Source organism: Zootoca vivipara, chromosome Z2 (genome assembly GCF_965207765.1).
Source record: "Zootoca vivipara chromosome Z2, rZooViv2.hap1.1, whole genome shotgun sequence".
NCBI lineage: Eukaryota > Metazoa > Chordata > Lepidosauria > Squamata > Lacertidae > Zootoca > Zootoca vivipara.
Window position 1 is genome coordinate 19,454,788 of NC_142585.1, and position 11,169 is coordinate 19,465,956.

An 11,169-nucleotide genomic window follows, 5' to 3' on the forward strand; every position below is an offset into this window, starting at 1 on the left:
TTTCAACTCCATTCTCTGCTGAGGAATGCTGAGCTGTTCAAAGCTTTCACATACATACAACACAAAAACATGCACCATGGCAATCTCATTTTAATAGGTTGGTTTATTCAACTCTGCAGCTATACAAACCCACACACTTTCTGCACAGAACAGGGGCCAAGATCACCACCAGCAAACCAGTCTCTGCGCCCTTCTGGTTCCCCAGGATCAAGTGGATTTACCACCGATACATTTACAGATCCAGTTAACTTCACCCTATGCTCTCCCACCTGTCACCTGCAGCTACGTGAAAGGGTGTGCTAAGCACCTCAAAATAAAGGCAGCAAAGTTCTACTTCAACACAGGGGGTTGTTCTCTTTAAATATAAAGACAACATTTCCTGCATAGAATAATAGAAACATGAGAAAGATCTCAAGCTAGTTATTCGATGGAGAAGTATGGCTCTTTTATAGTTTTTTATTCCTCTAATTCTTTGAAGGGTGTCCAACTCAAGATCTTTGCATCTTCATTTTTCAAGGCGTCTGCCAGCTTCTTGCCAAGATGAGGTGCACATCTGGAAGGGCCAAGTGTGCCAATCCACCACTCCTTTCCCCATTTCATCTCTCTCCTCCTGTCTACCAGTCTGGTCCCAGCAGTCTGCTAATCCAGTCCAGCTCCATCTGCCTGCCTCAGTAGTACGCATCTTCATACAAATCTGTGCGTAAGCAGTAAAGGATGGCAGCACCCAGCATGAAGACGGCAGAGCCCCAGCCTAAGCCGTAGCCCCAGTTGAACTCATGGTAACTGTTCAGCATGCTGCTGTCGATGAATTTGATGGGGTAGAGGATTAAGGCACAGACATGCAGAACCACTAGATCAATCCAACAAAGAAAAAAGAGTCTGTTAGAAATCCAAACAGAAAGAAGGAAAATAAACTTGTTCCATGGAGACTCATTTGCAACACCAGGGAGATCAGGAACAACTGATCTCCAAGTCTGCCACGTTCTTGCTTCTGTGTTAACCAACTGGTCACGACATTTATCTTAAGCCAAGGTCATACAGTCAAGCCTCGGTCCCCGAACGCCTGTTTTGGAACCTTTTGGCTCCCGAACGCCAAAAATGTTTTTCGGAAGCCGAACGTCTGACGAGCTTCCGGAATGGATTACGTTTGACAACCGAGGTTTGACTGTATCTGCACTATACATTTAAAGCATCATGAAGCTTCTTTAAAAGTCATTGCTTTCCCAAAGAATCCTGGGATTGGCCACCCATGGCTCCTTTTGTGAGGAGGAAGGGTGGAATATAAAATCAATAAATAATAATAAGCAATAAGCTTGTTAAAGGTGCTGACAACTTCCCCCCCCCCAACAGAGCTACCAATCTCAGAGTTCCCTAGGAAGAGGGATTGATTGATTGCTAATCCACTCTGGGAAATGTAGCTTTGTGACAAAATAGGGGCTGTCTAATAATTCTTAGCACCCTTAACAAACTACAGTTCTCAGGATTCTTTTAGGGATGTCAAGGCTGTTTAAAGTGGCATGATAGGGCTTTAATGCCTGTTGCATATTTGGCCCAAGTTCATCTGGAGTAAAAATGGAAAGGACAGCCATCGGCAATTAGCTAGGTCTTACCTACTTATTGATGCTGCTTGGGTATCTGAAAGGGCATATTAGGCAAGCCCATCAAGAACTTGCAAGGTATTTTTTGAAAGAAGCAAAAAACAATTGCACAGAAATGGGGCAAATGGAAGGGGTTGTAAGCTATAGCGACTGTGCTTGAACATTGCAGCAAAGCATACTATATATGGCTCCCACTGCACTCCTGGCCCAGCAGCAAAAGCAGAGAGCCCTGATATTTAGCCGATTTCTGATTTTAACTTTTCTATACGGTTTTTATCGTGTGGTTTTATGTACAATTGTTGTAAACCACTCCGGTATTTATTTATTTTTATGAACAGCGGTATATAAATACATTTCAAATAAATAAATAAAAGCAGTATAGAAATGAACTAATGTTACAGAAGCAGAGGTTAAAGGGTACGTACCAGCAGCAAAAAGGAGGATGGCAACAACCCGGTAATAGCGCTTATAGATCCCCAGGCAGAAGGAAGTCAGAGACAAGAGGAATGACAGCAAAGTGATGGTGGCTGCCGTCAGGATCAACACCAAAGCAGCTATTTGCCAGTCTGTGGGAAGGGAGGGGGGGCAGGATAAGGAACAATTGTGAAAAAGACTCTCAAACCACTATCAACAGAGATGAGGGTCTTGTTTAGTCACCAAGAAACCTAGTGACATACACATATGCCGTTTTAGATCAGTTTATCAGCTCAAGGACCACTTTCTGAGGGCCACATGCCTGTGGTGGGTGGGGCCGGGGCAGAAGTGAGCAGAGAAATACAATAAATGTGAAATTTGCCTTTGTGTGGTAGGCTGCTTTCTACACACAATCACAAACCCCACGCTGTCCTCCATTCCACCAAGCAAAAGGCATGGCCAGTGTTCAAGGACACATCCCAGCTATGCAAAAACACCCAAGGAGCTTATAATAAAATTGTTTAAAAAAGGAGGGTGCAGAGCAGGGCTGGTGAGGTGTGTGGCCTGGGAAGAATCTTGAGGGCCAAGAGGGTAGGTGGGCTGCCATTGACCCCTGGCCCTGAAGTTCTCCATCTCTGTTTTAGAGCCCACAAAGCAAAAATTCCCAATGAAGAGGGATGGACGCTGGAAATTCTGGCTGTGTGAGAGGAATAGCGGTCTCCTATCAACTCTTGGTACCCTTAACAAATTAGTTCCCAGGATTCTTTGGACTATTTATGAAATTGAAATTGTATGAGATTGCTTTAAATGTATAGATGGGGCCTGTCTCAGCAAAAACAAACAAACAATACAGTGGCACCTTAAAGTCTAACTTACGCACCTTGCTAATTTTTAAGGCTCTATTGTTTCTGCAGAGCTGTAGCAATCAGTCCTTGAGAATCCACTTACTCAACCCAGTTGCTGAACACAGCTTCCCATCAGCCAATAAGCTGCACAGACTCTGGCTCTATCTTGTCTGGATATACAAATTTGGCTATTCATGTGTATAGACATTTACTCTATAGCTCCGCCAAGGCATCCTGCTCTTCCCCTCTGCATAGGTGCTTCTATTTTGGCTGATGAATCACAGGCACTCACAGCCTGAACATTTGAAACTGAGAGAACGAATGCTTATTCTAACAGAAATAAGAGTTGAACTTTCCAGCCAAGTTGCCTACTTGATGCATAAATCATTTATCCTGTGATACAAAGTGAGAAAGGCAGAGCCTACAGACTTGTCTAGTCATGGAGATATGAAGTTGTATTTCTCACCTCCAAACCTAATGCAGAGTATCCCCAAGAACCCCCACCCCATTATTTTGTATTTATTGAGGACATAGATCACTCAGGTCTCTGACCATCTGGGGTCCTCTATGACCGTCCCAGTATCAGCCATGAAAGCTTTAAAAAGGGGGAAACTAGGTTTGGAAAGACCTTCAGTGCTGGGGGTATAAGTAAGGCATCACCTCCTCTGCCTCTAAGATTCCCAGGGCTACCTGGCTGGCTGCTATTTGCAAACAAATGGCAGGACTAGACTGACTATCACATAAAAGATGGGGCAAGCTTGTTTTCTCCTGCTTCAGAGGGTAGGCCTCAAACCAATGGCTCTGAGTTACAAGAAAGGAGACTCCGACTAAACATCAGGAAGAACTTTCTGACAGAAAGAGCTGTCCAATACTGGAGCAATCTCCCTCCAAAAGTGGTGGGTTCTCCTTCCTTGGAGGTTTTTAAGCAGAGGTTGGATGGCCATCTGTTATGTTTGATCTAGCCAAGATTCATGCATCGCAGGGGGTTGGACAAGATTACCCTCAGGGTCCCTTCCAACTCTAAAAGTTCTATGAGCATGTACTGTGAACATCCAACAAGCATCCAACAAGACTCTTCTATGTTCTTATTTCCCTGAGCCTGAAAGGGCAGCATACTCTGGGCCTTTGGCTGCTGGGAGGTTGCCATGCCATGGCAGACAGAGCCATAGGTCAGTGGACCATCTACCTGAGTATTGTCTGGCAGCAGCTCTCCAGGGTTTGGGGCGGAGGGCCTTCCCAATATGTCAATGCTGCAGAACTGAACCTGGGCCTGAAACTCTGCCATCGAATTATGTGTCCCCCCCCCCAAAAAAATGCTTTGTATGCAGAAGGTTGCGGGTTCAGTCCACAGCATCTCTAGGTAGAATTGGAAATTTCTGCTATTGAAACCCTGGAGAATCTCTGGCAGTCAGTGCAGACAATACTGAGTTCTACAGACCAGCAGATTGACTTGGTATAAGGGAGTTTCCTATATTCCTGCCTCCCTTGACAAGGGAAAGACCAAATTGGCCCTATCCTTCACAGCTAGAGGAGCAGTAGCTGTGGGATACTCGCTCCCTCTCTTCTCCTCCACTCTGATTCAACTACCAATTTTTCTGAAACTGCTGTGGTGATAGAGATAGCATACTCTGTCCCCATTCATCACCAGCGAGAGGAGTATATCTGTGTGTGAATATTGGTTTTTAAATATTATTAAGCCCCTTTGAAAATCTGTAAGCCCTTTTGAAAATCATTTGATTGCAAGGTGTGGAGGTATATATAAAACCAACCACACCTTGCAATATATATTTATATGATTTGTGGGGAGGTGAGCTTGCATAGCTAGCAGAGTGTGATGCTGTGCGTGTACGAATTAGGAAAAAATAAGGCATAGGCTTCAGCTTCCGGGGAATCCCACTTCAACAAACTAAGTAAGTAAAACAACCCCAAATTTCTAGCCCTTGTGACCAAAGCATGCAAACAAATATCTGCTGATTCTCACAGGCAGACTGAATAAGATCCAGAGGGCGTGTCTTCAGAACTCTGCACAGCTGCTTACAGCCCTCCCCAGTAAGAAATGCAAAATTATGCAAATTAAGGAACTTTGCCTATTTCTGCTTGTATATGCACACGTGATTTATAGAGACCACAGGAAAGGTCAGTGGCATCAAACAATACATGCAGCTGTCAGTCAGAATCAGTCACCTATACCAGGAGTATATTTAATTTTCCTCCTTATATAATGGCACATCTTCAGCGTAAGCAACAAGACAAGGGAGAGGCAGCATAAGGGGGAGTTGATAAAACAGCTTTCTAAGCAGACACATGGATAAAGCATATCCTGGGATGGGAATGATTCTGAACCAGGTTGGCACAGCAGAAAGAAGCTAGTGAAGCATCTAGAATCATGGGCCCTTTTACTATCTGCCTATTGTGACAACAAAGGACTGGTTCCCAGTTCCTATTAATCAGCAGTTAATTGTGACCACGTCAGATGCAGCAGCAAGACTTTAACTTTAGGGACATCTGTGGGACAAGGAGAAAGGGGCCTCCTCTTTGAAGGATGACCCGGCTAAATTCCCACAATGTTTCCGCCCAGCTCTTCTCCACAGCTTTTAAAATAATGGCTGCTTAGCCCAAGAGTGCAGTTCGGAAAACTGAGACTCTAGAGCAGCCTTCCCCAATCTGGATGCTTTGAACTACAGTTTCCATCACCCCTGACCACTGACCATGCTGGCTGGGACTGATGGGAGTTGTGGTCCCAGCAACCTATGGAACAGAGCCAGATTGAGACCTTTAGAGGCCCTCCAACATGTTGAGGCCCCAAACTGGGATGCCCTTTTTCCCAGCCGTACTCCCATGCAAGCCACATGACCTCATGAGATCACAGAGCCCCAAAGATGTGCTTTTCCAGGGCCATGATCTTGCATCCACACGAGCAGTGGCAGATTTACATATAAGCTAAACAAGCTATAGCTTAGGGCCCCTCTCCTTTCACCACCACCCACACCCCAATTTTGAACCAGACTTACTGATTATGCTCCAGTATGTGTTTCTACTAGGACTGCAGCTCTTAGGAACTGCCAGCCCAGAACTTAGAGAAACAAAAACAGAACCATACAGAGCAACTGAGTCACCACTGCTCAACATCCTGTTCCAGGCACAGCTGGGAGGACTCAGAGGTTCCGCCGCCAGCTGCAAGGCCTCCCCACATGCATCAGGCCATAACTGATCCAAGATCCACAGAAGAGCTCTCTGGATAAACAGAACAATTTTCACTATGCCAGAAGTGGTTTAGAGAACAGCGCGGCCTTTGCCTCCAAGGGAAAGGCAGCTACACTTTGGACGCCAGAGGGAGAGGGAGGAGCTTTCTCATCGGAAATGGGTGGAAATGCTAGATTTAAAAATAAAGTGAAATGTTTATTTGTTTTGCTGAAGGCCTGCTGTAGGGACAAGGAACCAAGCAGAGGGAATCATGATTTGATCTAGGCATTTGGGCTTCACCCCTCTGTGGAATTTGAATTCAAGTAGCTGGAGGGGAATTCTCAAATCTGAATCAGGGGCATTTGGCCTTCCAGATGTGCCTCAGCAACAACTCCCGGCGTCAGCCCCTGCAAGCATGGCCAAAGGCCAGAGATGACAGTTGTTTTCAGCAACATCTGGAGGGCTTCAGGTTCCCCAGACAAGTGATACATCCTTACTGAATACCTTCACTGTTCCAGCTCCACCAGCACCCTCAGCTGTCAGCCCTTGCTCTTTCTCAAGCTGCTTGTATTTTTGTCTCAGGAGGAGACTGGAAAGTCGGTTTCCCACTTCTAACTTGCAAAAGGGAAAAAGGCGGACTTTTTTTTATTATAGAAGCTTGAATTGAAGAATCTCTACACGGAACAAAAATGAACCTAACTGCTGCAAGTTTGGATGGGTGTGAAGGATTATGGGGGGTCTGCAGGATTCTTATTTTTCCGGAGGAGGGCAGGGTAGTTAAAAGGTACAAATAAACACATGCAACTAGAAGGTGGGAGCAAGCAGGTTTCTCACAGAACAAAAGAAAAGTGCCTGCACATTTTGCCTTGTATCACAGGTCCTACAAATGCTAGAAGCTCTTTTTGTTAAACTGAACGCTGTGGAATCTGGGGGTCACGCTTCATCCAGGGCAAGGGCAACTGGCCTCTCTGTCACCTCATCCACCCTTCCTTCACGGGCACTCACAATTTGAGTTCACCCAAACCCCTCTTCTATGAAGTCTCCCACTCCTCAAGCTGAGCAGGGGAGAGCAGAAGACAGTGAAGGACTCTAGACAGTAAGCAGGTGGTCAGCAGAAGAGCCTGACAATAAATCACAGGTTTGAGCTCCAGAGCGCAGCCTGGGTAGCAAATGCCAAACATCTGTTACTCTCCATGCAAAGACCAAAGAGCCTTCACACCCGAGACAAATGTCAAACTCTTCTCTCCTCCTACCCACCTACCCCCCCCCATTTCCAATTTGCAAGCTTGAATTGCTGCAAAAAGAAAAGAAAAGGAGTTCCCCAGCTGCCTCCCTCAGCACCTGTTGCATTCCTGATTAATGTGTCTCTGGCTCTACTGCCAAAACAATAGACCCTGCAGGAGAGGAAAAGCAAATGCCAGCGCTTGTTCAATAGGTAATTGGCCCTGTTGTGCCATTAGGCAGTAACCCCCATGCTATAAACTAGGGAGAAGGTGGTAACAGCAAGCTACTTTAAGAGAATCTGGAAAAATTAAGAGGTTCACACTTAAACTTGAGGTATTCACTGCACCTTGAAACTTTACACTGAGGCAGCAAGCAGGTCTCACTTCCACCCCCTCCACCTGATGAAAAGGCCACAACCCTTTCTAGGAAATCTACTGCCGTACCAACCACCATTCATGCCTCCCTAACTGGAAGCTAGGCTACCTTCGTGTATGTACCCGGGGCTCCCCTTGAAGCTGGCTTGCAAATTTCTGAAGATTCATTAGCTGGCAGGCCAGCTCCCAATGGAGGTTGACTTGGATATGATACCAGAGCGCTCTTTATTGCAGCCTCCAATAACTCATGCTGTGTAGTGGAACCCAGGTTCAAATCTCTATTCCCTTGGTAACCTTAGGCCAGTCACACTATTTCTGCACAGTCTACCTTACAACGGTGATGAAGAAGAGAAAAAAGATGTGTGTGTGTGTGTGTGTGTGCAGGCTGCCCTTAAAAATAAACAGCTGTTCCAAGATACCTGCCTTTCAGCCCTCTGGGCTTTCCTGAAAATATTTTTTTAATAGAAAAACAGAAGTAAGACATTTGCAACAGAACAGGAGGCCATGCCCCAAAGAGCCAAGAATACAGTCCTAACAAGTTACTTTGCCAGCAGACAAAATCCCTGGAAACTGCTGCAATGGGAACTTCTTTACAGTCTTGGAAAACCAGATTTACTTACACCAGGCAAGTTCTCCTTTTAACCCAAACCCTTCTGCTGAGTGAGCCTATGTACTAACACATACACAGCCCCAAACCACAGCTTCATCTGAACTTAGGGCCTTTCCAGATTGGTGTTTTTGGGGGAGGGTGTATTCCATAACATGTCACTGGCACAGTAATACTACATTTAGTTCCACTTTATTAGTGATCTTGTGATGCTTCCTCACTGTTTCTGCACTATTGCCATCTGCAAGGGCAGCTTGCACCATAGCTGAAGGAGAGCAGGCCAACTACCTGTCCCCCTCCCCTCACCCCCCAAAAGAAGAAAAACCATTTATGGTATGCAAAATTACAGGATTTCAGCAGGAAGCTATGTGATGTGCACCGATGGGAAACAAAGCAGTATGTTCATCCCAAAACTTCTGCTAGCACAAACAGTACTGAAAGAAGAATTGCATATGACCACCCCTGATACCACCATGAGCATGTTGCCATTATGACTTACTTTACCGGTATGTCAAAATCAATGCTGCTTCAGAAATGGTCACTGCAATTATTTTATATATACAGTACTGTATTTTGGCTGCAATCCCATGTACCCGAGGGGTAAATCTTATGTGCTTACTTCTGAGTAGTCACATTTAGGATCACACTCTTTATGACAACCTTCATACAGCTGCTGGCCTTCTAAGTCTACACAACAACAAAAAAGTTTATTGTCCAATGCAGACATTTTGGCTTCAATACCAAGGACCCAGGTGGCGCTGTGGTTAAACCACTGAGCCTAGGGCTTGCTGATCAGAAGGTCGGCGGTTCGAATCCCTGTGACGGGGTGAGCTCCCGTTGCTTGGTCCCAGCTCCTGCCAACCTAGCAGTTCGAAAGCACATCAAAATGCAAGTAGATAAATAGGAACCGCTACAGCGGGAAGGTAAACGGCGTTTCCATGTGCTGCTCTGGTTTGCCAGAAGCGGCTTTGTCATGCTGGCCACATGACCTGGAAGCTGTACGCCGGCTCCCTCGGCCAATAATGCGAGATGAGCGCGCAACCCCAGAGTCGGTCACAACTGGACCTAATGGTCAGGGGTCCCTTTACCTTTACCTTTTACCAAGCTAGCTTCTCCCTCCCCCCTCTTTGATTTAACATCTGACCTGCTCAACAACTTTCTTTGCTGGTGGTCAACCCTAGACACAGCTCTGGTCTCCAACTGAAGAGAACACACCCACACCCAGCATCTGTCGATGGAGGAGATTGCCTCACACAGCCTAATGGTAGCACTAGCCTTGTATTTCCCTCTGACTCCACTGCTTATGTTTTATGCATGCATATGGAGTGTGGCAGGAGCAGATTGAAGTCTTAAAATACACACAAACAAACCCACACATATAGGCACGTAGGAATCTGCCTTACACCAACCCAGACCATTGGTCAATCTTGCTCAGTATTGTCCACACTGACTGGCAGCAGGCAGCTTTCCAGGCTTCCGGGCAAGACTCTCTTCCACCTCCACCTGAAGATTCCTAGGAATAAACTTGGGACGCTCTGCATTCAAGTTGGATGCTCTACCACTGTGCTGAAGACCTGATGCACCTGAAGCAGGTGCCTGAGATCACACTAACCCCCCCTCCAACCCCCTGGCATATGACCTCTTGCATGCTGCTGGAACACAATTCGCATTATCCTTGGCTATGCTGGCTGGGACTTGTAGTCCAACAGCATCAGGGAGCGGGGGGGGGGGGCACATGTTCTCCATCTGTTCAATGCAGAAATCTGCCTTACACCAGGTCAGACCACTGGTCCACTCAGTTTAGCATCTCCTGCCCTAGTATTCTACAAGATAACACTTTATGCAGTTGATAAAAGTAGATTCTAGTTCTCAGGAGCTGATGCCATTAAACTCCCATTTGGTGGGATGACGCAGGATTTCGATTTTAACAAATGCCTAAAACAAATGCCTAAAAAATAAATACAGCAATACTTTGCCCACCCCGTCTTTTCTCCTTGCTCCCCGACTCTTTGTGCATGTTCCCAGCATTTCTAACTCTCCCCAGGGGGCCCTTACCAGTCTGGAGGGTGGAGCTGCACTCCCAAACATCATCCCGGCCTTGCATACAAGACACCCAGAGGGAGCGGGAGTAGCGTTCCGACGTGACCCAGGCAGGGCTCAGAAGAGCCGCCACGTCTAGGGCTAGAGCGATGAAGGCGCACAGCAGGGCTATCAGCTTGAAAGGCCGGAGCAGGAAGCCGTCCTCATCTGCGGTCGACATCCCCACGAACTTCTTTGGCACGGGTGAGAAACTGTCGGCAGACGCGAAGAGAGATGCAGTACAGGATTAGGAAGAAGGCGCCCGTCCGCTGGATGTCTGTCTGCGAGAGCGCACAGATATCTGCGGCAGCTATTGGCTCTGCAAAGCTTTGGGAAAGCAGAGGAGGAGGAATAGCCCACCCGGGGGCTCTCGGTCCTGGCTAGACTCTGCAAAGTTTGCAAAGCAGCGGCCCCGCGTGTCCCTCCCAGCCCCAGATCCCACCCCTTTGACCCCGCCCCAGGCACTCTCCGGGGTGGGGGAGCTCCCCGGATCCTAGACTCAGCCGGACTATCCTGGACGATGAAGCTAGGGCTGGTTGTCGCTCTGCACCAAACTGACTTTTTCCTTTTCTTTCTCGATCAAAGACACCTGCTCCGTTAACAGCTGCATGGCAGGCTGGAATCATAAGCAAGCTCTTCGCGCGCCCTGATTATCCGTTCAAGGAAGGCTACACCCGATGAATTTCTACCTGTCGTCACACGGGGCGGGGAGCGAGAGTGCGGAGAGTAGCAATCCAAACTGGAAGGCTGAAACTGCTCGCGCCCCCTTTTGAATAGTTTTCGAGCTCAGAACCCGTCTGTTTAGCAAAGGGTACCTTGACTTGAATATGCATTAGATCTGAACC

At 46.9% G+C, this 11,169-nt stretch overlaps 1 protein-coding gene across 1 annotated transcript; it reads right to left on the bottom strand.

Annotated features, from left to right (window-relative positions):
- Window positions 1-83: 83 nt before the first annotated feature.
- On the bottom strand, window positions 84-11,169 carry LOC118084062 (transmembrane protein 47). The gene is made up of 3 exons (XM_035113306.3): window positions 10,301-11,169; window positions 2,024-2,164; window positions 84-850 (listed from the first exon to the last, which is right to left on the bottom strand). Exons 1-3 carry the CDS (start codon window positions 10,503-10,505, stop codon window positions 669-671), a joined length of 528 nt encoding a protein of 175 aa, XP_034969197.1. The 5' UTR covers window positions 10,506-11,169; the 3' UTR covers window positions 84-668.

What these genes read in the sequence shown, in the direction of transcription:
- LOC118084062 (XM_035113306.3), bottom strand. Translation starts at nt 10,505, where the DNA reads ATGTCGACCGCAGATGAGGACGGCTTCCTGCTCCGGCCTTTCAAGCTG. An exon ending in CAGCTCCACCCTCCAGACTG is followed by an intron (nt 2,165 to 10,300) that starts GTAAGGGCCCCC and finishes CCCTTCCCACAG; the next exon opens with ACTGGCAAATAGCTGCTTTG. An exon ending in CATCCTCCTTTTTGCTGCTG is followed by an intron (nt 851 to 2,023) that starts GTACGTACCCTT and finishes GGATTGATCTAG; the next exon opens with TGGTTCTGCATGTCTGTGCC.